The following is a 25,758-nucleotide window of genomic DNA, read 5'->3' as shown; positions in this document are numbered from 1 at the left end:
CCACTGTTTTAACTTGCATACCTCTTTGATTCCTCCCCCATTGTTCTTGACTTTGCTTTTATTTATTTATTTATTTATTTATTTATTTTTGAGATGGAATCTCGCTCTGTTGCCCAGGTTGGAGTGCAGTGGCGCGATCTCGGTCAATGCAACCTCTGCCTCCCGCCTGCCAGGTTCAAGCGATTCTCCTGCCTCAGCCTTCCAAGTATCTGGGATTAAGTAGCATGTTCCAAGTAGGCATGTGCCACCACACCCGGCTAATTTATTTGTATTTTTAAAAGAGTTTCACCATGTTGGCCAGGCTGGTCTCGAACTCCTGACCTCAAGTGATCTGCCCGCCTGCGCCTCCCAAACTGCTGAGATTACAGGCGTGAGCTACCGTGCCCAGCCTCTATTGTGTAGTTTTTACTCATCTTCCCAGACCTCTTTTTCACTCCTTGTGTCTCTAAGATTCATCCATGTAATTGTAGATCATTCATTTTACCCTGTTACGTATTATTCCACAGTGTGAACCTTCCATTGTGTAAAACAATTCCATTCTCTTGTTGATGGATATTTGGGGTTTTCCCCCGTTTTGTATTATTTCAAGCGATGCTGCTATGAACCTCCTTGGGCACATCTGCAAGAATTTCTCCAGGGCATGTTTACTCAGCTGTGGAATGCAAATGTTTAGGACTTTGTTTCCAAGACAGTTCTTTTTTCTTTTCTTTTCTTTTTTTTTTTTTTTTTGAGAGGGAGTTTAGCTCTTGTTGCCCAGGCTGGAGGCTGGAGTGCAATGGCATGATCTGGGCTCACTGCAATCTCTGCCTCCCGGGTTCAAGCGATTCTCCTGCCTCAGCCTCCGGGGTAGCTGGGGTTACAAGGGCCCGCCACAACGCCTCGCTAATTTGTGTATTTTTAATAGAGACGGGAGGCGGGGGTGGCGGGGGAAGGGGGTGGTGGTGGTTTCATCATGTGGGCTAGGCTGGTCTCTAACTCGTGACCTCAGGTGATCCACCCGCCTCAGCCTCCCAAAGTGCTGGGATTACAGCCACTGGGCCTGGCTGGCAGTTCTTTAACTTGCTTTCTTCAGGTAAATATCCTGTAAATATCCCGGCCATGCTTTCCTGCCAAGGCATACTGACCTGCACCTTTCCTTTTGGTTTTGTTTGTTTTGTTTTGTTTTTTGTTTTTTTGTTTTGAGACAGAGTTTCGCTTTTGTTGCCCAGGCTGAAGTGCAATGGCGCGATCTCGGCTCACCGCAACCTCTGCCTTCCAGGTTCAAGCGATTCTCCTGCCTCAGCCTCCGGAGTAGGTGGGATTACAGGCGTGCTCCACTACACCAGGCTAATTTTGTATCTTTAGTAGAGGCGGGGTTTCTCCATGTTGGCCAGGCTGGTCTGAAACTCCTGACCTCAGGTGATGCACCTGCCTCGACCTCTCAAAGTGCTGAGATTACAGGCGTGAGCCACCGCTCCTGGCCCGCATCCTTCATTTTAACAGCCTCCTCGTGCACTTACTTCGGCAGGCTGTGCCTTAACTTAAGCAGTCCCAGGCCGGGCGCGGTGGCTCAAGCCTGTAATCCCAGCACTTTGGGAGGCCGAGACGGGCGGATCACGAGGTCAGGAGATCGAGACCATCCTGGCTAACACGGTGAAACCCCCGTCTCTACTAAAAAAATACAAAACCTAGCTGGGCGAGGCGCCTGTAGTCCCAGCTACTCGGGAGGCTGAGGCAGGAGAATGGCCTGAATCCAGGAGGCGGAGCTTGCAGTGAGCTGAGATCCGGCCACTGCACTCCAGCCTGGGCGACAGAGCGAGACTCTGTCTCAAAATAAAAATAAAAATAAAAAGCAGTCCCCTAGCAATAGCTACTTAAGTTATTTTTCCCTATCACGTAGAGTGATGTCATGGATATCCTGGTAATTACAAGAAGGAACATTTTAAGTTTTTCCAGCTGTGTGAAGTTGTCCTTCTCCCTATTTTCCAGAGGCAGGGAGAAGGAAAGTTATGCGCTAAGGCCGCACAGCTGGCGAATGGCAGAACGGAACTTGAATCTGAGGGTGAACCCTGAGTTTGCCCTGGTGACTACTTGCCCAGGGTGCAAGGCAGGGAGCTGGAGGCCGTTGGTGGGGAGCCCAGGGAGAAACTCCACTGAGTCCAAGCACAGCGTGCTCCGGAACTCAGTTTCCCCATCCGGGGTCATGGTGGCAATAAAGAGCTAGAAGTGGGCCTGATCCACACTACAGGGAGCCGAAAGGCTGTTGTATTTTGGTGGTCACCCCGGGTTGCCCAGTGGGATGACTGAGGCGCTCACGCGGCGGCGGCACCCGGGTTCTCCTCCCTTTTCCCTTCCCCTCCCGCGTCGCCCGTGGGCGGAGCCACCCGAGGCTCCGCCCACCTCCCAGGCCCGAGCCGGGCCGTGACGGCGGCGCTAGGACCCGGCGGGCCGCGGGTGCGGCGGGGCCTGGGCGGCCTGAGGAGCGCGGACCCCGGCGCTCGGCTCCCGGCGCCATGTGAGGGGGTTCGGGGGCCGCGGGGGGCCGGGCGCTCCCCGCCGGAGGTGAGCAGGCGTCTAGAGGGAGCTGGTCGCGGGGGCGGGGGCGGGGGCGGGGGCTGGGGCTGAGGGCGCCGGGAGAGGAGATCGATAATCGCCAGGGATGGGGATGGATACGGGGCCCCCGGCGGCACCCCTAGACCCCTTCCCCCTTGGTAGCCGCGCCCTGAAGTCCCGGTCCTCGCGCCCAGGGGCTGTCGCGGGGTCCGCTGGGCCTCTTGCCGCCGACTACCCCGTCAGCGGTCCTGCCTCTCTTTTCTTCCCAGCTGGGGTTAGGGCTCCGGACCCCCAGAGTGCAGGAGTTGGGGAGGGGGTTGGCGCGAGGGGCGCGCTGGGTGAGCCCCCCACAAGGTGGACCCACGGGTTCGGCGTCCCCCATCGTCTCGGAATTAGGAGCCACCCTCCCACTTCTCCCTGGAGCCCTCCTCCCTCGCGGGTTCGTGGGGGCGTCCCGATCTGCGGGAGGACTCCCGGGGCTGGAAGAAGGAAAACCCCCAAACAGAGGGCAGTGTGCGGCCCCCACCCTCGGCTACTGCTCAGCTCGCCTGCACGTCCAGCCTTGGGCTGAGTCCATGCTCCTGGGCCAGCGATCGAGGCTGCCACCTCCCCAGCCTGAGCAAGCCGCTCCTCAACAGGCCCCCAGACCCCCGCCCCGGTGCCGGTGCCGGTGCCGAGCCACGTCCTGGGCACACACTCCATGGCCTCTGACCCGTTCCAGCCAAGGGGGGATCCTCCAGGGAGACGAAGTCAGGCTCAGCCCTGGGCTGCTCCCTGTAAACGAGCCTGTAAACAAGGCTCTCAAGCCGGCTCTGGGCGGCCCCGCAAGGCGCTTTGCCTCTCTGAACCTCAGTCTCCTTATCTGTGAAATGGACAACAAGGGCTCCTACCATGCATTGTCTTGATTCAGCGCGTGGGTGATGCTTAGAACGTATTCCCACACATATTCCTTGATATTCCGGGAAAGTCGCCGCACTGGGGTCAGGGGAGGAGTGTTTCACTGACACACTGGAGAGGCGGGACTTGAACAGTGATTAACCGCAAGACTAACAGCTGTTGGCATTGTGGGGGCACTTTCTTTTCTTTCTTTCATTTTATTTTGTTTTTGTTTTTGTTTTTGAGACAGAGTCTCGCTCTGTCGCCAGACTGGAGTGCAGTGGCACCATCTCCGTTCACTGCAACCTCCGCCTCCCGGGTTCAAGCGGTTCTCCTGCCTCAGCCTCCAGAGTAGCTGGGGCTACAGGCACCCGCCACCATGCCCAGCTCATTTTTGTATTTTTGGTAGAGACGGGGTTTCACCATGTTGGCCAGGATGGTCTCGATCTCTTCACCTGGTGATCTGCCCACCTCGGCCTCCCAAAGTGCTGGGATTACAGGCGTGAGCCACCGTGCCCGGCCAACGTGGGAGCACTTTCAAGCCCCGCGTGTCCCTTGCCACATCTGTTTGAATCCTTCCAACAACTCCCTGAGTTACCGACTCTTATTGTTCCCATTTCACAGATGAGGAAACTGAGGCTCAGAGAGGTCACATGGCTTGTTCGAGGCCCCCCAGCCAGTAAGTGGTGAAACCGGAATTCGCACGGGCACCTGACATGCTGTACTGACCATGGCCTTCTCAGAGCAGGATTGTGACGGGGCGGACCAGGGGGACGCTGGTCCTAGCTGAGGGCACAGCTCGGGCAAAGGTGGGAAAGTGGGGGGCGGGCAGAGGGCATCCGCAGGAAAGGGTGGCCACGCGTAATAAGATAGAGGCGGCTGGACCCCTGGGCGCATTGAATGCCGAGGTCTCAGGGCTGATGGGGCCACCCCAGGATTCTGGACTCCTGTCTTTTGCTCTAACGGTCTGTGAGGACAAGAACAAACCGCTCCTCGCTTCTGATGAGGCCCGGTTTTCTGCTGTGTACCGCGGGGTCTGGACTAGATGGGAGTCCGGGTCTCCCTGACTGGCTGTGAAGGGCCCATGCTGGAGAAACCTGAAACCGAACTTGGGATGAGGGGGGCTCCCATGGGGAGGGGGCGGGGTTGCGGAGGGGGCGGGGCCAGGATCTAACCATTCAGGAGGGAGGTGTGTGTGCCAAGCCGCCTCTGGCACGAGGTTCTCTGGCTCTTCCTCGTGGCCGTGTAGGAGTAAACAGCGGCTAGGTCAAAGGGCTCAGAGAGTGACAGGAACTGAGAGGCCCCTGGAGGAGGGGACGGAACTGAGGAGGGCCCCCTAAGCCCCAGTTTCCTCCCTCTGCACTCCTGCCTGCCCTGCCCCCTGGCCTGTCTGCTGGAGGTAGGCTGGACACAGTACATTTTCCCTTTCACAGGTGGGGAAGTGGAAGTCTGGAAAGGAGCTGAGTTTTGGGTGGTGGGAGAGGGAGCGATTGGGGTGTGCGGAGCAGAACTGGGCCGGCCTCCTCACTGCCAGCTTCCAGAGGCCCCCCAGCCACCCCCTGAGATTGTGATTACAGCCATTTGACAGATGAGGAGTCAGCCCTGGCAGAGACTGCCGAACCTGGACTAGAACCGAGCCTCTCAGACTTGAATCTGTGCTCTTAGCCCCCAAGAGATACTGCTTGTTAATGTATTAGTTCATTCAGTAGTATTCCTGCATATCCGTGGCTGTGGAGGCACAGGGGAAACTGAGTGAGGACCTGGGTGGGCTGTACCCCGCAGGCAGCTCTTAGCCTAGGGGGACGGGAGGACCTAGGGGAGTTCCTGGTCCATGCCAGGCTTGGAGGATGAGTGGGAGTCAGAAGGCCGTAGGAGGGAGGGTGTTCCAGGCTAACCTGAGAGGCAGTCAGAGCAGAGGAGTTTGGGGGCCTACAAGAGGTATTGTTTTATTCTGACGCCACAGGGACCCAAGGCAGAATTTAGAGCAGGGTGTGAATGGGGATCCTGCTGCGTGGAGGTCAGGTCCTCCAGCAGGGGAGCCAGCTTTGGCCCTGCCAGCTGCCTTGGTGTGGGAAGGCCCCTGCTCAAGGAGGAGAATGGGCAGGGCTCTGCTGCCACCAGGCTGTATGACCTCAGGCAGATTCCTGGCCTTTCTGGCCCTCAGTGTCTCCATCTGCAAAATGGATACAGTCTTGAGCCTTAAAGTTCTAGGTGCATAGAAGAACTAGTGGGGGGCCGAGAAGGTGTAGCCTTTGGCTTGCTGGACCCAAAGGAGGACACTGAAGCCATAATAACCCTTTCTGGTGGCTTGCAGGTGTGAACCCACATCCCTGCCCCCAGGGCCACCTACAGGACGCCGACACCTACCCTTCAGCAGACGCCGGAGAGAAATGAGTAGCAACAAAGTAAGTCTCCCTTCATTTCTTAACCCCGTTGAGCCTCTCACTTCCCTCCATGGAACGGGTTCCTTTGGACCTGTCCCAGACCCCAGCTACCGTGAGTCTCTTCTTCCCTTCAAGAAGCCACCCATGCCTGGGAGACCCAGGTTTAAGCCCTGCTTTGGCCACTGATCTTCTAAGTGGCTTAGGGCAAGCTTCTGCCTATTCCTGGACCCAGGGTCAGTTTTGCCCTCCCAGGCCTGTTAGTCTGTCTGTGATGGTCAGGACTAGCCGAGGTGACTGTGGAGTGCTGTGCAAGAAAGAGGGGTGGGCAGGTGGAGGTGAGCAGGAAATGGGGCGAGGGTGCACTGATCAAAGGTGATACAGCTGGAGCATGACCCTGAGAATGTCAGAACCTTCCATCTTCCAGGACCTGCCCTGGGATCTGGGATACAGTGGGGAGCAAGGCTGACCCAGTCCCAGAGCTCACAGTCTAATTGGAGGGATGGGAGTTTGAATGCAGTGTGATCAGTGTTGTGATGGGGGGACTGAGGCGGCTGAAGGAGGCCTTCCTGGAGGAAGTAGTGCCAGAACTGGTCTGGAACAAAAAGCAGGAGTTAACCAGGCACGTTAGGTGGCAAGGAGGTAGGCGCTGAGCCTGCTCGGCAGCTGGGCCCTCACTGGCCTCTCCTCTCTCCAGGAGCAGCGGTCAGCAGTGTTCGTGATCCTCTTTGCCCTCATCACCATCCTCATCCTCTACACCTCCAACAGTGCCAATGAGGTCTTCCATTATGGCTCCCTGCGGGGCCGTAGCCGCCGACCTGTCAACCTCAAGAAGTGGAGCATCACCGACGGCTATGTCCCCATTCTCGGCAACAAGGTAGCGCAGCTGCTTTGGGGCGCTCCCTGGGAGCTCCTTTCCACTGCCCAGCATCACCACTCCCTCCACCTCTTCTTTCCTAAGTGAAAGGTGGACCCTGGGAATTAAGGCCCTCCCTCTGGTGATTTCAGCTCTCTGCTTGCTGTGTGATCTTGGATAAGGGCACTGCCCCTGTCTGGGCCTCAGTTCTCTCCAAGTCCCCACCCTTATTGCTAATATCCTACCATCTCCTGAATCAGAATCCTTTGGAAAATGTGTTTCTGTTTTCACTGCTCTCTGTCTCTGCTGGGGAGCCCACACAGGCTTGGGAGCAGAACACTGGGACATTTGACAACACAAAAGCATTAATAATACCAGCTGCCCTTTATCAAGTGCCTGTATGTGCCAGGCACTTTGATCACCAGTAATCCTCAGACAAACCCTGTGAGGGCAGCATTATTATCTCCCTTGGTGAGATGGAGTAGCCAAGGCTCAGAGAGGTGAAGTCATTTGTCTAAGGCTACAGAGTGAGGGAAGGAAGAAGATGGTATTTTCCTACCCCCTGCTAAGTTGCAGCTGCAGGGAGAGGCCAAAGTCATTCCTGGAGACTTCTGTTGGCCTTGGGTAGCAATGAAATTCAGGTTGTATTTCTGGGGTTCACCCTGTAGTACCTGTTTCTCCTTCCTCACTGACCTTCCTATATTTTCTTCAGGGCCTTTGCATGCAGAGTGTAGAGCCCAGGCTCTGGACACACCCTCACTAGGAAAGGGCACATTAGCTGGTGTTTGGAGACAGGTTAACACCTAAGTGAGTCTTTCTCTACCCTAAGAACCCTTGAAAGAGGAATAAAAATGGGACAGCTTGAGTGTGGGTGATGTGGAAAAGAGAGACAGAGCCTGGCTTGCAGTGCTTCCAGCATCACAGGGGAAGCCAAAAAAACTAGCACTCAGAAAAGTGGAAACGCCAGTCGAGGTACGTGGGATGTGTTGCTGGATCTTGGAGTAAGGGCTCAGGGAAGGCTGCCTTGGGGGAGGTGGCATTTGAGCTTAGCCTTAAAGGGTGAATAGGAATTCCATGGGCAAAAAATAGGCCCCAGAAAGCCTGTGGTTCCAACCCATTCATTTCAGCCATGGAGAAACAGCCCCAGAGTGGCTTTCATACCTTCCTTAATAACAAGGTGGTTCTTGTTTCTGGGTGCGGTGGAAATGTCATGGGTGCTTTTTGGAAGATGTCCACTTTGGAGAGCTGGGGATCTGTGGTAACATAGACTTGGGTTCAAATCCTGGCACTGCACTTCTCCACTTTGTGACCTTCTGTTCTCCCACTTGTTGACTCTGGCCCAATTGAATAGCCTTCTTTTGGTTTTCAACATACCACCTTTATTTCCACATAATAAAGGAGGAGCCTTTGTGCTGGCTGTTTCTCCTGCCTTGAATATGTTTCCCTAGGTGGTCCTTCTTCATTCTTCACATCTCAGCTCAGAGAGGCGTTTCTGTTACAGCTTGACAGATTCTTCTTGCCTGCTGCCCAGAAAAAACCAATACACTGAGACTGCAGGTGTTGCAGCAGAGAAAGAGTTTAACAATCGCAGGGCCAGCCAAGTGAGGAGACAAGGGATTATTTCTCAAATCTGCCTCCCCCAGAATTTGGAAGATAGGGTTTTTTTAAGGATAGTTTGGCAGGCAGGGGAACTAGAGAATAGTTGGGGATGAAATCATAGGGGTGTTGAAACTGTCTTCACCCACCGAGTCAGTTCCTGGGTGGGGGCCATGGGTCACTGGTCTGGTTGGCATCCATTGGTCTACCAGATTGAAAGGTCTGAAAAATATCTCAGGCCAGGCTCGGTGGCTTATGCCTGTAATCCCAGCACTTTGGGAGGCTGAGGCAGGCAGATCACCTGAGGTCAGGAGTTCGAGACCAGCCTGACCAACATGGAGAAACCCGTCTCTACTAAAAATACAACATTAGCCGGGTGTGGTGGTACATGCCTGTAATCCCAGCTACTCGGGAGGCTAAGACAGGAGAATTGCTTGAACCCAGGAGGCAGAGGTTGCAGTGAGCCGAGATTGTGCCATTGCACTCCAGCCTGGGCAACAAGAGTGAAACTCCGTCTCAAAAAAAAAAAAAAAAAAGAATCTCAGACACTCAGGTTTTACAATAACAATGTTATCTATGTTAAAAACAACGCCGGCGCGGTGGCTCAAGCCTGTAATCCCAGCACTCTGGGAGGCCGAGACGGGCGGATCACGAGGTCAGGAGATCGAGACCATCCTGGCTAACCCGGTGAAACCCCGTCTCTACTAAAAAATACAAAAAACTAGCCGGGCGAGGTGGCAGGCGCCTGTAGTCCCAGCTACTCGGGAGGCTGAGGCAGGAGAATGGCGGGAACCCGGGAGGCGGAGCTTGCAGTGAGCTGAGATCTGGCCACTGCACTCCAGCCTGGGCGACAGAGCGAGACTCTGTCTCAAAAAAATAAAAAATAAAAATAATAAAAAATAAAAATAAAAACAACAATGATGTTATCTGTATTTTAAAAAGCAAATTAAGAAACAATGACTGGTTATAATTCAACAATAGCTACATCTTAGCAGGAAAGCAACCTAAGAAATAATGACTGATTATAGTTTATGCCTACAGCTTGACAGAAAGATATGTGGGGGGTGAGATAATCAATTATTACTGACCACCTTCTATCGAACTGACTATATACAGGCAATCATGCATATAGGACAACGGAAAAGGAAAATAAGTAAAACAAATGATTTTTACTAAACCTGTATCCTAGCAGAGTCCAGGCCTCTATCTCAGTTGTTACCTTGTGGCCTTTTATTAACTTTACAAAGGCATTTTTAGTTCCCAAACAAAGTGGAGTTCAGTTTTGAGAAGGGGCTTTATCATCTTTGCTTTAGAGTTAAACTATAAAATAAATTCGTCTCATAGTTAGTTTAGCCTATGGATAGGAATGAGCAAGGGTGGTTAGATTGTGAGGTCAGAAACAGGATGGAGTCAGTTATGTTAGATTCCTCTCCCAAATTAGATTCTTTTTTTTTTTTGAGTCCGAATTTCACTCTTGTTGCCCAGGCTGGAGTGCAGTGGCGTGATCTCGACTCACCGCAACGTCTGCCTCCCAGGTTCAAGCGATTCTCCTGCCTCAGCCTCCCTAGTAGCTGGGATTACAGGCATGTGCCACCACGCCCTGCTAATTTTGTGTTTTTAGTAGAGATGGGGTTTCTCCATGTTGGTCAGGCTTGTCTTGAACTCCTGAGCTCAGGTGATCTGCCCGGCTCAGCCTCCCAAAGTGCTGGGATTACAGGCATGAGCCACCGCACCTGGCCTTCCAGGCCACCTTTCTAAAGTAGCCCCGGCTGCAGTCGCTCTTTGGTCACTTGCCCCTGTTTCCCCTCCCTTCCCCTCCCCTCCCTCTCATTCTCCTCTCCTCTCCCCCTCCCCCTCCCCTTTCCTTATCCCCCTCCCACTCCCCCATCCCTCCCCTCTCCACCTCTCCCCTTCCCCTTCTCCCTCTCCTCTCCTCTCCTTTCCTTTTCCCCCCTTTCATTTCCTTTCTTCTTTTTTTCTTTCTTCTTTCCTTTCCTTGTTTCTTTTCTTTCTTCTTTCCTTTCTTTCTTTCAACAGAGTCTTGCTCTGTCACCCAGGCTTAAATGCAGTGGTGCAATCTAGGCTCACTGCAACCTCTGCCTCCAGGTTCAAGCAATTCTGGTGCCTCAGCCTCCTGAGTAGCTGTGATTACAGGCACGCGCCACTACGCCCGGCTAATTTTTGTATTTTTTGGTAGAGATGAGGTTTCACCATATTGGCCATGCTGGTCTCAAACTCCTGACCTCAAGTGATCTGCCTGCCTCGGCCTCCCAAAGTGCTGGGATTGCAGGCGTGAGCCACCGTGCCTAGCCATTTGCCACTATTTTCTTTTATTTTTCCTGGCATGTATTATGTGCATTCTTATCTGTCTCTCCACCTGTTTCTTGAAGGCAGAAGCCTGATCTGTTTTGCTCCTTGCTCTGCCCCGGGACTTGGCCATTAACCAGCTTGCTATCAATGTGTGTTGAATGTTGAATGATTGGGCCTCAGTTTTCCTTTCTTTAAAATGGGCATAACAATTCCTGGGTCCTGGAGGCCTGGATGTATGCAGCACAGGGCCCAGCACAGAGTGGCCATGATAATGTTGACTTCCCTTGTCCCCCAGACGCTGCCCTCTCGGTGCCACCAGTGTGTGATTGTCAGCAGCTCCAGCCACTTGCTGGGCACCAAGCTGGGCCCTGAGATCGAGCGGGCTGAGTGTACAATCCGCATGAATGATGCGCCCACCACTGGCTACTCAGCTGATGTGGGCAACAAGACCACCTACCGCGTCGTGGCCCATTCCAGTGTGTTCCGCGTGCTGAGGAGGCCCCAGGAGTTTGTCAACCGGACCCCTGAAACCGTGTTCATCTTCTGGGGGCCCCCGAGCAAAATGCAGAAGCCCCAGGGCAGCCTCGTGCGTGTGATCCAGCGGGCAGGCCTGGCGTTCCCCAACATGGAAGCATATGCCGTCTCTCCCGGCCGCATGCAGCAATTTGACGACCTCTTCCGGGGTGAGACGGGCAAGGACAGGTACCAGCCTCTCGCCTGCCCCCTCTGTCCAGCCCTGTGCTCCTTCTCAGCATGCCCCATCCAGAGGGCCTGTTGCTCCCAGCATGCACTGCTCTGAGGGGTAGTCAAGTCCTTCTGTCCTCTGGTTGGGCTTCCTAGGAGAGTTCTCTTCATGTCCAGCTGTTCACATGGGTCCTTTCCAACATGCTCTGCATGGCCTGGTTTGTCCAAGAGGGCTTCCTCGTAGCATACCTTGCTCTGAGGGCACAAGGGCTCCCACCCAGCATGCTCTGCTCTGAGGTTGCAGTCACTCCTAGCATCTGTCTGAGAGAAGCTCCCCATAGTGTACCCAATGTAAAATCTTGACTGTTCCCGGCATGTCTTGCCTTAAGCACACAGTTGCTCCTGTCATGCTGTGTTCCAGGTATGTATCACTCCCAGCATGCCCTGCTGTGACTAACCTCCCTAGGAAAGCTAGCAGTGCTGCCCAATAGAAGTCTATGTGAGTCACATATGTAATTTATTTTCATAGTAATCACAGTTAAAAATTAGTGAATAGCTGTGTACAGTGGCTTGTACCTGTAGTCCTAGCTAATCAGGAGGCTGAGGCAGGAGGATCACTTGAGCCCAGGAGGTCGAGGCTGCAGTGTGCCATGATGGTGCCACTGTACTCCAGCTTGGGTGACAAAATGAGACTACATCTTACATCTCTTTAAGAAAAAAAGTAGTAAAAGCAACTTTAATATATTCTTTTAACCCAATATGTTCAACATATAGCTCCTGTACATATTTTGTTAGATGTATACCTAGATATTAAAACAATTTTGGAGCTACTATAAATGGTATTAATATCTTTTTGCTCCCAAATATTAATTGCTAATATATAGAAATGGCATACAGAAATTGATTTTTGTGCGGCCGGGCGCGGTGGCTCAGGCCTGTAATTTCAGCACTTTGGGAGGCCGAGGCAGGCGGATCACGAGGTCAGGAGATTGAGACCATCCTGGCTAACATGGTGAAACCCCGTCTCTACTAAAAATACAAAAAATCAGCTGGGCGTGGTGGCGGGTGCCTGTAGTCCCAGCTACTCAGGAGGCTGAGGCGGGAACCCAGGAGGCGGAGCTTGCAGTGAGCCGAGATCGCGCCTCTGCACTCCAGCCTGGGCGACAGAGCGAGACTCTGTCTCAAAAAAAAAAAAAAGAAATTGATTTTTGTGGCTGGGGGTGGTGGCGCGTGCCTGTAATCCCAGCTACTTGGAAGGCTGAGGCAAGAGAATTGCTTGAATCCGGGAGTGAAGGTTTCAGTGAGCTGAGCTCACGCCATTGCACTCCAGCCTGGGCAACAAGGCGAGACTCTGTCTCAAAAAAGAAAAAAAAAGAGAAATTGATTGGCTCACTGCACCTCTACCTCCTGAGTTCAAGCGATTCCGTAGGTTTTTTTGTAGCTACTTTTGTCGGGGTAGCTGTAGGTTTTTTGTAGCTACCCTTTATCAGGCTGATGAAGTTCCCTTCTCTTACTAGTTTCCTGATAATTTTTATTATTATAAGATATTGAATTTTATGAAATGTTTTTCTGTAGCAATTTATATGATCATGTGGTTTTTTTTTTAAGACTACTAATATGGTGGATTATATTGACTGTTTTGTTTTTATTTTTGTTTTTGTTTTATTTGAGATAGGGTATCCCTCTGAGGCCCAGGCTGGAATGCAGTGGCATGATCATGGCTCACTGAAGCCTCCACCTACCAGGCTCAAGTGATCCTCCCACATCAGCCTCCCTAGTAGCTGGGAGTACAGGTGTGCAACATTATGCCTGGCTAATTTTTGTATTTTTAGTAGAGATGGAGTTTTGCTGTGTTGCTCAGGCTAAGATTTTTGAATATTGAATCAGCTCTGCACTTCTGGAATAAATATCACTTCTTTGGGATGTATGTATTTATTTTTTATTTTATTTATTTTTTGAGACGAAGTCTTATTCTGTGGCCCAGGCTGGAGTGCAGTGGCGTGATCTCGGCTCACTGTAACCTCCCCCTCCTGGGTTCAAGCGATTCTCCTGCCTCAGCCTCCCAAGTAGCTAGGACTGTAGGTACGCGCCCACCACGCCTGGCTAACTTTTGTATTTTTTTAGTAGAGACGGGATTTCACTATGTTGACCAGGCTGGTCTCGAACTCCTGACCTCAGGTGATCTACCTGCCTCAGTTTCCCAAAGTGTTGGGATTACAGGCGTGAGCCACTACACCTGGCCAAGGGATGTATTTATATATATACAAAATATTACCAAATCATATCCATCAGAGATTTTTGTGTTCGTGTTCATGAGAGGTATTGGTCTGTAGGTTTTTTTGGTGCTGTTTTTGCTTGATTTTGGTATCAGGGTCATGCTGGCCTCATAAAATGAATTGGGAAATGTTCCTTCTTCTATTTTCTGGAAGAGACTGTGTAGAATTGTGCTTCTCTTTAAGTGTTTGGTAGAATTTGCCGGCGACAGTATCTCGGCCTGGAGAGTTCTTTTTCAGAAGATTTTAAACTGTGAATTCAATTTCTTTATTAGTTATAGGATATTCAGGTTATCTATTTCATCTTGAGTAAGTTATGGTCATTTATGGGTTTTAGGGAATTGGCTCATTCTATCTAAGTTGTCAAATGTCTGTCTGTGGTTGTAGAATTTTCTTATTATCCTTTTAATGTCTATAGGGTCTGTGGTGGTAATTTTCTCTCTTTTATTCCTGATATTGGTGATTTATGTCCTCTCTCTTTTTCTTTGTCAGTTTTGCCAGAGGATTTTGTTTTTGTTTTTGAGATAAAGTCTCACTCTCTCACCCAGGCTGGAGTGCAGTGGTATGATCACAGATCTCTGCAGCCTCAACCTTCTAGGCTCAAAGAATCCTCCCACCTCAGCCTCCCAGGTAGCTGAGACCACAGGCACGTGCCACCACACCTGGCTAATTTTACATATATATAATTTTTTTTTTTTTTTTTTTTGAGATGGAGTCTCACTCTGTCGCCCAGGCTGGAGTGCAATGGCACAATCTCGGTTCACTGCAACCTTTGCCTCCCAGGTTCAAGCAATTCTCCTGCCTCAGCCTCCTGTGTAGCTGGGATTACAGGCATGCGCCACCATGCCCTGCTAATTTTGTATTTTTGGTAGAGACAGGATTTCACCATGTTGGTCAGGCTGGTCTTGAACTCCTGACCTTGTGATCCACCCGCCTCTGCCTCCTAAAGTGCTGGGATTACAGACGTGAGCCACCGCACCCAGTCTATTTTTTTTTTTTTTTTTTGAGATGGAGTCTCACTCTGTTGCCCAGGCCAGAGTGTAATGGTGCAGTCTCGGCTCACTGCAACCTCCACCTCCTGGATTCAAGCAATTCTCCTGCCTCAGTCTCCCATGTAGCTGTGACTGCGAGCACATGCCACCATGCCTGGCTAATTTTTGTATTTTTAGTAGAGACAGGGTTTCGCCATGTTGGCCAGGCTGATCTCGAATTACTGAGCTCAGGTGATCCACCCACCTCAGCCTCCCAAAGTGCTAGGAGTACAGGCATGAGCCACCGCGCCTGGCTGAGTTTTAATTTTCTGTAGAGATGAGGTCTCACTATGTTCCCCAGGCTGGTCTTGAAGCCCTGGGATCACAAGTATGAGCCACCACGCCTGGCCTCCCTTCTTTTTTCCATGCTACCTAAGAAATGCAGTGTGTATTTACACGGACAGCCCATCTTAATCACACATGGCTGGTGGCCACTGTAGTGTGAGCACAGCTCTTGGTTCTGGGCTACTCCTTCAGGCCCAGCTCTGAACTGCAGTCACTCCAGCATGAACGTATGTGGTTAGTCTCCCCTTAGGAGTCTGCTTCTAGCATGGGCACAGCTGTTTTTAGCATGCTCCATCATCATAGTCACTCAGCCTGCCCAACTGTGACCCGGCTCCCCAGGAGACAGTTCATTTTCAGCATGCCCTGTTCCTGTTCTTTCCCTCAAAGGAGCTCCCTCCACACCCCTCACCTCTGCCTGGACAGCCCTCTGCCACATGCCATGCTCCCACACGAGGCTGGACTTGGGGTAACCAAAGTGGGGGTGGGGCCCCAATGGGTGGATGGGAGGAGTTCCAGGGAACTCCACGTGGGTGACCCTGGATCACCTGCTCCCATCTCTGCCTACATGCACCCTCATCGTGACCCCTATTCATCCCCAGGGAGAAGTCTCATTCCTGGTTGAGCACAGGCTGGTTTACCATGGTGATTGCGGTGGAGTTGTGTGACCACGTGCACGTATATGGCATGGTCCCCCCGAACTACTGCAGGTGAGCCCTCCTTGCCAGCGCCCTCCCAGGACAACACTCAGGCACTGGCCGCAGGATGGAGCTGGGAGGGCTGGAAACCTTGGCTGAAGGTGCCTTTGAGGGCCTCTGCTTCATTGTTTTCAAACTGTTCTGCAGGGATCTAGACTTCTTCTGCTTCCTCAGGGGCCTCCACTCCAAGTTCAGCCAGTTTATTTATTAATAATAACTATTAGTAGTAGCATTATATATGAAAAGCCCACTAGGGGACAGCTATACTTTACTGAGTACTGACCAGGTACCAAGCATGGCTACATGTAGTCTCTCACTTACTCCTCACAGCAACCTTATGGGATAAGAACTGTTATTCTTCCCATTTATTAAATGAGAAAAACTGAGGAGTATGTTTTATGAGTAGCCAGAGGTCCTCCAAACAGCAGGAAGAGGGACCAGGCTCCAGTGCCCACAGCCCTCACCACTGCTCTACACTGCCGCCCTCTTGGGGAAAGGAAAAAGTGCCACTGCATTTAAAAAAAAAAAAAAAAAAAAAAGTTTGGTGGTTACAAACCTAGTCCACCCTGCACCCATTTTACGGATGGGGAAACCGAGGCCCCAGGAGCTGTGGGGATTTCTCTTATTGAGGTCCTATGGCAGGCGAGGGCTGAAAGGGCAAGGACCCTGCCAGCGCCCACCCTGCCCTGATGACTCCCGTCTGCTCTGTCCCAGCCAGCGGCCCCGCCTCCAGCGCATGCCCTACCACTACTATGAGCCCAAGGGGCCAGACGAATGTGTCACCTACATCCAGAATGAGCACAGCCGCAAGGGCAACCACCACCGCTTTATCACCGAGAAAAGGGTCTTCTCGTCGTGGGCCCAGCTGTATGGCATCACCTTCTCCCACCCCTCGTGGACCTAAGCCACCCAGCCTGTGGGACCTCAGGAGGGTCAGAGGAGAAGCAGCCTCCGCCCAGCCACTGGGCCAGGGACCACCTTCTGGTCAATCAAAGCTCGCCGGAGTGTCTCCCAGCCAATCAGGGCTTGGGGAATCTGTTGGCCAATCAGGGATTTGGGAGTCTATGTGGTTAATCAGGGGTGTCTTTCTTGTGCAGTCAGGGTCTGCGCACAGTCAATCAGGGTAGAAGGATATTTCTGAGTCAATCTGAGGCTAAGGACATGTCCTTTCCCATGAGACCTTGGTTCAGAGCCCCGGGAATGGACCCCCCAGTCACCCCCCACTCTACTGGGAAATGAGGTCCTGTCCCAAGGAGCTGGGAACTTGGTGGTGTCCCCTCAATTTCTAGCACCAGAAAGAGATATTGTGTGGGGGTAGAAGCTGTCTGGAGGCCCGGCCAGAGAATTTTTGGGGTTGTGGAGGTTGTGGGGGCGGTGGGGAGGTCCCAGAGTGGGAGGCTGGCATCCAGGTCTTGGCTCTGCCCTGAGCGACCTTGGACAAACCCTTCCCCCTCTGCGAGCACCCTTCTGCCCACACCAGTTTCCAGTGCGGAGTCTGAGACCCTTTCCACCTCCCCTACAAGTGCCCTTGGGTCTGCCCTCCCCGTCTGGACCCTCCCAGCCACTATCCCTTGCTGGGAGGCTCAGCTCTTTGGGGGGTCTGGGGTGACCTCCCCACCTCCTGGAAAACTTTAGGGTATTTTTGCGCAAACTCCTCTAGGGTTAGGGGACTCTGAAGGGAATGGGACAAATCTTAAGCTGTTTTCTTAGCCCCTCAGCCAGCTGCCATTAGCTTGGCTCTTTAATGCCAGGACTCCTCTTCTGCCCTCTAGCAGGGAGGTTTTCCAACTGTTGGAGGTGCCTTTGGGGCTGCTCCTTTGTCTGGAGCCACTGGGGGCTTCCAAGGGTCTCCCCCGACCCCCTGTCATGCTGGGATGACTGCCGGGAGCTGTGTCGCCTGGGTTCTGTCCCCTGGCTCTGTTATCAGGCACTTTATTAAAGCTGGGCCTCAGTGGGTTGTGTTTGTCTCTTGTTCTTCTGGAGCCTGGAAGGGAAGGGCTTCAGGAGGAGGCTGTGAGGCTGAGGGGACCAGATGGAGGAGGCCAGCAGCTAGCCATTGCACACTGGGGTGATGGGTGGGGGCGGCGACTGCCCCAGACTTGGTTTTGTAATGATTTGTACAGGAATAAACACACCTACGCTCCGACTTCGTGTCCTGTGTCTCCTGCGTCGAGCACAGCCTTCTGGCCCAGCGCTGCATGAGGCCTCAGGACTGCGTCTTCCGGTTGGGGGATTCCAGTAAAGCGATCCTCAGCTTTTTCAGAGCCAGTGGCCAGTGAGGTGTGTATTTTGCATCTTGAGTGGAGGCCTGGGGACTCTGGGGATGGTGGGCGCGTGTGGAGCCAGGCCCATCTGGTTTTTCCTGTCCCCATCTCACCCTGCCTGTGTGACCTTGGGCAAGTCATTTCGCCTCTGAGAGCCCCAATTCCTTCAAGGGCAAAAGGAGACCAGACACCGCCCTCGGGGAGCTCAGGTTCCAGGGAGGGAGGAGCCCCGTGATGCACTAGGAAGAATTCGCACAGAAGCTGGGAGAAGAGTTTGAGCAGTGAGTGCAGAAGGGGTGGGGGAAAGACAGCCCAGGCCACAGAGCCAGAGATCTCTCAGCTCCTTAAGGGTCTGGGGACCTGATGACTGGGAGCTGCGATTTCCTGCCAAACCCAGCAGGAGGGAGCCTGGCGGGCTGTAATGCTGGCAGGGGTGTGGTGAGTGGTGGTCTCCGAGTTGCCACCAGCCTCTCTGCAAAAGGGCTGTGTACTCCAGGTTGGCGGGAGGCAGGGTTCTGTGACTCCAGAGATTACAAACTGTTTGGGCAGATAAGATGCCCTCGGGGGCGAGGCCTAACAAAGAGTGACTGTGTAAGACACGGGCAGGCAGCCTGCTGGGATCCCCCAGGGCCCCTGAGCTGCTGGGGACAGGAAAGAGAACCCTTCCGGGCACTGGGCCAGCCAGGATGGTGGTGATTGGGGCTGGGAGGCATGAATGGCACCTTGCATCTGCCTCTCAATTCACGTAGCCAATAAGCAGCCGCATGCTGCGCACTGTATTAGGCACAGTTGATGAGGGCAGGAGTGTCTGATGGGAGGAGTGGCCCACAGAGAAGCCTCATGGTGGGATCCCCAGCTTCACCCAGTAGGCAGTGAGGCTACAGCAGGAGGGAGCAGTGAGAGATGAGACTGCCTGGGGCCAGATGGCATAAGGCAAGGCCATAAATGTCAGTCTGAGGGGCCAAGAGCCTTGATCTTTCTTGTCTTGCTTAGAGAAGTCAAATGGGACCACAGCAGAATGGGCAGGAGGCTGACAGGTAGCATGGCCCAGGGCCCAGGGGCCGACCAGACACAGTAACAGTGGCAGTGGGGCCGGGGGTGCTAGAGAGACTGGGACTCCATGTAAAGTCTACATGGGGAACGGAAAGCCGTGCATGGGCATGGGAATATGGGAATATGGCACCCATCCAACCCCATGCAAAGGCTTCTGGGAACCTGGGTCGAGGAAGAGGTTTTTTTTTGTTTTTTTTTTTTTTGAGACAAACTCACTCTGTCACCCAGGCTGCAGTGTAGTGGCGCAATCTCGGCTCACTGCAACCTCCGCCTCCCAGGTTCAAGCGATTCTCCTGCCTCAGCCTCCTGAGTAGCTGGGATTACAGGCACATGCCACCACGTCCAGCTAATTTTTGTATTTTTAGTAGAGACAGGGTTTCACCATGTTGGTCAGGCTGGTCTCAAACTCCTGACCTCATGATCCACCCACCTCAGCCTCACAAAGTGCTGGGATTTCAGGTGTGAGCCACCACATCTGGCCTTCCTCTTATTTTTTTTTTTTTTTTTTTTTTGAGATGGAGTCTCACTCTGTCACCCAGGCTGGAGTGCAGTAGTGCAGTCTCGGCTTGTTGCAACCCCTGCCTCCTGGGTTCAAGTGATTCTCGTGCCTCAGCCTCCCAAGTAGCTGGGACTACAGGCGCTTGCCACCATGCCTGGCTAATTTTTGTATTTTTAGTGGAGACGGGGTTTCAGCATGTTGCCCAGGTTGGTCTTGAACTCCTGGCCTCAAATGATCCGCCTGCCTCGGCCTCCCAAAGTGCTGGAATTACAGGCGTGAGCCACCACACCCAGCCCCGGCAGAGGTTTCGAGGTAGAATTCCTCCCAGAATGCTGTGGCTCTTCTCTCTGTCCCTGGGGGAGGGAGAGGTCAGTAGGAGGGGTGTCAAGAGGGGGTCGGTTCCCCAGGGGGAAATTCAGTGGAGCATCAGGAGGTGGGACTCTGGTGGGCCTAGTCCCCAACTCCTCAATCTCTCACCCCCTCAGTGGGACCCAGTGGAGAGTGGCCCACTCATTGCTAAAGTGAGCTTCCTGAAGCCTCTCTCATCACAGCCCTCTTTGCCCTGAAACCTTCACTGGCTCCCTGTTCACTGGCCAGCTCCAAACTTACAGCCTTGTCTGGCGTTTGAGGCCTTCCTGCACCTCCATCTGCACCTGCACCCCTCTCCTGGGTACCTCAGTGAGGCTAGTGCTTCCTCACCTCTGTGCAGAGGGCCCTACCCCCACCCCTCCTTGGGAGGGGGCGCCTCCCACCAGCTGCAAACCTATGAATGGCAGCCGCTCCTCTCTGGGCTTCCCGTCCAGCTTCCCGTCCAGCTGTTTTCTGCATCCATTTGTTTCCTGCGGATGCCCCACCAGCCAGGCCCCCCGGGGCAATCCCCAATCACTACGTGCTGACTGGTGGGTCCATATGTGAACTTCAGAGTGAGGAGGCCCTGGTACATCCCCTGCAACCCCCATGCCAGTTTGTTTTCAAGTCCTGGAATGTTTTTCCCTTCCGTTCCCTTCCCTCCCCTCCCCTCCCCTCCCCTCCCCTCTCCTCCCCTCCCTCCCTCCCTTCTCTTCTTCCCTTCCCTTCCTCCCTTCTTCCCTTCCCTTCTTCCCTTCCCTTCCCTTCTTCCCTTCCCTTCTTCCCTTCCCTTCCTCCCTTCCCTTCCCTTCTTCCCTTCCCTTCCCTTCTTCCCTTCCCTTCCCTTCTTCCCTTCCCTTCCTTCTTCCCTTCCCTTCTTCCCTTCCCTTCCCTTCTTCCCTTCTCTTCCCTTCTTCCCTTCCCTTCCTCTCTTCCCCTCTTCCCTTCCCCTCTTCCCTTCCCCTCTTCCCTTCCCCTCTTCCCTTCCCCTCTTCCCTTCTTCCCTTCCCCTCTTCCCTTCTTCCCTTCCCCCTTCCCTTCCCTTCTTCCCTTCTTCGCTTTTCCCTTCTTCCCTTCTTCCCTTTTTCCCTTCTTCCCTTCCCCTCTTCCCTTCCCTCTTCCCCTCCCCTCTTCCCTTCCTTTCTTCCTTTCCCTTCTTTCCTTTCTTTTTTTTTTTTTAGACGGAGTCTCGCTGTGTCCCCCAGGCTGGAGTGCAGTGGCGCGATCTCGGCTCACTGCAAGCTTCGCCTCCCGGGTTCACGCCATTCTCTTGCCTCAGCCTCCTGAGTAGCTGGAACTACAGGTGCCCACTACCGCGCCTGGCTAATTTTTTGTATTTTTAGTAGAGACGGGGTTTCACCGTGGTCTAGATCTCTTGACCTTGTGATCCGCCCGCCTCGGCCTCCCAAAGTGCTGGGATTACAGGCGTGAGCCCGGCCTTTCCTTTCCTTTTTAGACGGAGTCTTGCTCTGTTGCCCAGACTGGAGTGCAGTGGCGCGATCTCAGCTCACTGTAACCTCTGCCCCCCAGGTTCAAGCAACTAGGATTACAAGCGTGTACCACTACACCCAGCTAATTTTTATATTTTTGGTAGAGGTGGGGTTTCACTTTGATGGCCAGGGTGATCTCACACTCCTGGTCTCAAGTGATCTGCCCTCGGCCTCCGAAAGTGCTGGGATTACAAACATGAGCCACCGCGCCTAGCTAGAATTTTTTCTTTAACCAAAATATTTTCATTTTAATTTTGTTCCTAAATGTCACAAGCTACAAAATATTTTAAAATATTTTTTAAAAATTGGTTTCATTTTTATATGTTTCTGTTTTTAGATTTTTTGATCATAAAACAATTCAAATGATAGAAGATAGAAAGGGAGGGTATTGCCGAGTCCTATTAGGGTATAATCTTCCAGATCTTTCCTCCATGCAATTTTTTCTTTTTCTGAGACAACATCCTGCTCTGTGTCTCAGGCTGGAGTACACTGGTGTGATCACGGTTTACTGTAGCCTTGACCTCCTGGACTTGAGCAATCCTCCCGCCTCAGCCTCCCGAGTAGCTGGGACTACAGGCAGGCACCATCACACTTGGATAATGAAAACTTTTTTTTTTTTGTAGAGACAGGGTCTTGCTATGTTGCCCAGGCTGGTCTCAAACTCCTGGGCTCAAGCGATCCTCCTGCCTCAGTCTCCCAAAGTGCTGGGATTACAGATGTGAGCCATGGCACCCAGGCTCCAAGCAATTCTTTTTTCTTTCCCTCTTCCAGTTTTTCTGTCCCTCTCTTTTTTTCTTTTCTTAGGTTATACCTGGGAAATAAAATTCTGAAACGTTAATATTCCAGAATTGGTAGAAAATCCATAGTTCACATGCAAATAAAATAAAATAGATACTTAAAATTGGTTTTTTAATTTAAAAAAATCACTTATTTTATTTTAAAACTTGTGGTAAAAAACATATAACGGCCGGGCACGGTGGCTCAAGCCTCTAATCCCAGCACTTTGGGAGGCTGAGATGGGCGGATCACGAGGTCAGGAGATCGAGACCATCCTGGCTAACATGGTGAAACCCCGTCTCTACTAAAAAAATACAAAAAACTAGCCGGGTGAGGTGGCGGGCGCCTGTAGTCCCAGCTACTCAGGAGGCTGAGGCAGGAGAATGGTGTAAACCCGGGAGGCGGAGCTTGCAGTGAGCTGAGATCCGGCCACTGCACTCCAACCTGGGAGACAGAGCAAGACTCCATCTCAACAACAACAACAACAACAACAACAAAACAAAAAACATATAACATAAAATTAATCATCTTAACAATTTTCACACTGTTGGATAGCAGAGCTCCAAAACTTCGTCATTTTGCAGATCTGAGACTCTGTACCCATTAAAGAGCAATCCTCCCCTCCTCATCCTCCCCGGCTCCTGGCAACCACCATTCTACTTTTTTTCTATGAGTTCGGCTCCTTTAGATACTTCAGTGTAAAGGAATCATACAGTATTTGCCTTTTTGTGATGGGCTTATTTCACTTACATAATGTCCTCAAGATTTATCCATGTTAAAGTTGTTATATATATATATATATATATATATATATATATATATATGCGCTCATTGTATGGAAAAACAAAAATGCTTGGGTGGCTGGACACTGTGGCACACACCTGTAATCTCAGCACTTTGGGAGGCCAAGGCAGGAGGATTGCTGGAGCCCAGGAATTTGAGGCTGCAGTGAGCTATAATTTTGACATAGCACTGCAGCCTGGGCAACACAGTGAGACCCTGTCTCTTAAAAAAAAAAAAAAAAAAAAGCCTGGGGGACTGGGCGCAGTGGCTCACGCTTGTAATCCCAGCACTTTGGGAGGCCGAGGCCAAGGCAGGTGGATCACTTGAGGTCAGGAGGTTGAGACCAACCTGGCAAATATGGTGAAACCCTGCCTCCACTAAAAATACAAAAATTAGCCAGGCGTGGTGGCACGTGCCTGTAGTCCCAGCTACTGGGGGACTTGAGGCAGGAGAATCTCTTGAACCCGGGAGGCAGAGGTCGCAGTGAGCCAAGATTATGCCACTGCACTCCAGCCTGGGCAACAGAGCGAGTCTCCGTCTCATAAATAAATAAATAAACAAACAAATAAAATAAAATGCCAGCTGGGCGCGGTGGCTTACGCTGTAATCCCAGCTCTTTGGGAGGCCAAGGCAGGCAGATCATCTGAGGTCGGGAGTTCGAGACCAGCCTGACCAACATGGAGAAACCCCGTCTCTACTAAAAATAAAAATTAGCTGGGTGTGGTGGCGCATGCCTGTAATCCCAGCTACTCAGGAAGGCTGAGGCAGGAGAATCGCTTGAACCCGGGAGGCAGAGGTTGCAGTGAATTGAGATCATGCCATTACACTCTAGCCTTGGCCACAAGAGCGAAACTCCGTCTCAAAAAAAAAAAAAAAAAAAAAAAAAAAAAAGCCTGGGGAAGCCTTTAAGTAGGAAGTGGAAGTGTCGCCTCTAGCCAGGCGGTCGCAGGCACACACCTGCCCTCTCTGTCCTGTTTCATTTCACCCACTCTAAGATGTTTTCGATTTGATTGTAAGACAATGTAATTTTAACTTTGTAGAGTTAAGATGCAAAAAAAAAGAGAAAAGTCTGAGAATAGATTTTACGCACACACATACACACATACACACACACACACACACACACACACATACTTGCATGTTTGGAGTCTTTTTAAAATTTACTACTTTTAATAATAATAAAAATAGAGAGGCTGGGCGTGGTGGCTCATGCTTGTAATCCCAGCGCGTTGGGAGGCTGACACGGTGGATCACGAGGTCAGGAGTTTGAGACCAGCCTGGCCAATATGGTGAAACTCCGTCTTTACTAAAGATACAAAAAGTTAGCCAGGTGTGGTGGCTCATGGCTGTAATCCCAGCTACTCGGGAGGCTGAGGCAGGAGAATCGCTTGAACCTGGGAGGCGGAGGTTGCAGTGACCCGAGATCACGCCATTTCACTCTAGCCTGGGCAACAGGGTGAGACTCCATCTCAAAAAACAAAAAAAAGAAAAAAAGAAAAAGTAGAGACAGTGTCTTACTATGTTGCCCAGGCTGGTCTTGAACTCCTGGCCTCAAGTGATCCTTCTGTGTCGGCCTCCCAAAGTGCTGGGATTACAGGCATGAGTCACCGCGCATGACCTCAAGTCATTTTTATGCAGGTGGGATCAGAAGAGTGCAGTGGGGCTTTTTGCCTATTTCTTTCTTTCTTTTTTTTTTTGAGACGGAGTTTCGCTCTTGTTGCCCTGTTGCCCAGTCTGGAAGTGCAGTGGCGTGATCTTGGCTCACTGCAACCTGCGCCTCCTGGGTTCAAGCTATTCTCCTGCCTCAGCCTCCCTAGTAGCTGGGATTACAGGCCTGCGCCACCACGTCCGGTTAATTTTTGTATTTTTAGTAGAGATGGGGTTTCGCCATGTTGACCAGGCTGGTCTCAAACTCCTGACCTCAGGTGATCCACCCGCCTCAGGCTCCCAAAGTGCTGGGATTACAGGCATGAGCCACAGCGCCCGGCTTTTTTGCCTGTTTCTTACCAATGCTATGTGTGTCTGAAGCCTCTTGTCCCATTAACCACAAACAACTTGGGCTTCCTTTCTCATTCAGACCCTATGGGAAAATTGCCAACTCCTCACCCACCCTGGCTGTGCCATCATCCCAGTGAGTCCCTGCTGGCACTTTAAAACCTTCCTATGCAAATTTGTGCCCACATGTTTCCTTGAAACAAATTTCTTAAAGTAGAAGGGTGCATTTGAAGTGTTTGTGTCTGTGTGTGTCTGTGTGTGTTATTTTTAGAGATGGGATCTCATTATGTTTCCCAGGCTGGTCTCAGAATTCCTGGCTTCAAGTGAGTTCAAGTGATCCTCCCACCTCGTCCTCCCAAAATGCTGGGGTTACAGGAGTGACCATCATGCCCACCCAGTCCATTTGAAATTTTGATTTACTTTGTCAATTGCTTTCCCCAAAGGTGCCAATGCACACACCCTTGAGAGGGCCTTTCAAACAGCTTCTAATGCAGAACTCTGACCCCACTGCACCTGCCCCCCAACAGATGGGGAAACTAAGGTCCCAAGAAGTAAGGATTTATCTGACATCACAGGTAGCAGAGATGCTAGGCCTCCTGGTCTCCTGGCTGTTGTGGTTGCTAAGGCACCACCACTGAAGGTGTTCTCTATCTCCTAGTAGTCTCACTCTCTTGCTCAAATACCTTCTATGGCTCCCTAGGGCCTATAATAAAAACTCCAAATTCAACACACCTCACCATCTGGGGCTGCTGCCTGGGCTCCCATTCCTGCCCAGCTACATCACTGACCACCTACTACTATGTGCCAGTCCTCCTGCAAAACGCTGGATAAACACGTGGCTTTCTACCAGGGAACCTTAGGCAAGGTATTTGACATGCTCGCCTCCCCTTCCTCTGCTGTGTCTAAGGATTCGCAGATGCGGCTGGAGTCTGCTGCGTAGCACAGTGAGTGCTCATTACTGGGATCTATTCTTTTTATCAAGAGCGCAAATCCCTTCTCTGGCTATCCACAGCCTTCTGAGTGTCCCACA

General features: G+C 51.9%; 2 protein-coding genes across 13 annotated transcripts in view; both read left to right on the top strand.

The window, feature by feature from the left end:
- ST6GALNAC6 (ST6 N-acetylgalactosaminide alpha-2,6-sialyltransferase 6) overlaps positions 1-17,665 on the top strand; it is a 22,018-nt gene extending 4,353 nt beyond the window's left edge. For 2 of the 11 annotated variants that reach the window (XM_030919079.1, XM_030919078.1), the window contains exons 2-7: positions 4,033-4,087; positions 5,723-5,813; positions 6,487-6,666; positions 10,847-11,253; positions 15,424-15,531; positions 16,238-17,665. In XM_030919079.1, the coding sequence (XP_030774939.1) occupies positions 4,062-4,087; positions 5,723-5,813; positions 6,487-6,666; positions 10,847-11,253; positions 15,424-15,531; positions 16,238-16,646 (1,221 nt within the window). In that variant the 5' untranslated portion in view covers positions 4,033-4,061 and the 3' untranslated portion in view covers positions 16,647-17,665. Of the gene's footprint in view, positions 1-1,769; positions 2,542-4,032; positions 4,218-5,722; positions 5,814-6,486; positions 6,667-10,846; positions 11,254-15,423; positions 15,532-16,233 lie in introns of those variants that run through there. The other 9 variants (XM_030919081.1, XM_030919080.1, XM_030919077.1 and 6 more) reach the window with 8 other exon arrangements.
- Positions 17,643-25,758, top strand: part of AK1 (adenylate kinase 1) — a 20,169-nt gene continuing 12,053 nt past the window's right edge. The window contains exon 1 of one of the 2 annotated variants that reach the window (XM_030919090.1): positions 17,643-17,799. The gene's annotated coding sequence lies outside the window, so the exon portion shown is untranslated. Of the gene's footprint in view, positions 17,800-17,976; positions 18,065-25,758 lie in introns of those variants that run through there. The other variant, XM_030919089.1, reaches the window with a different exon arrangement.

Source organism: Rhinopithecus roxellana, chromosome 16 (assembly GCF_007565055.1).
Source record: "Rhinopithecus roxellana isolate Shanxi Qingling chromosome 16, ASM756505v1, whole genome shotgun sequence".
In the NCBI taxonomy this organism is placed as follows: Eukaryota; Metazoa; Chordata; class Mammalia; order Primates; family Cercopithecidae; genus Rhinopithecus; species Rhinopithecus roxellana.
This window is presented reverse-complemented; position numbering and strand designations above follow the sequence as displayed.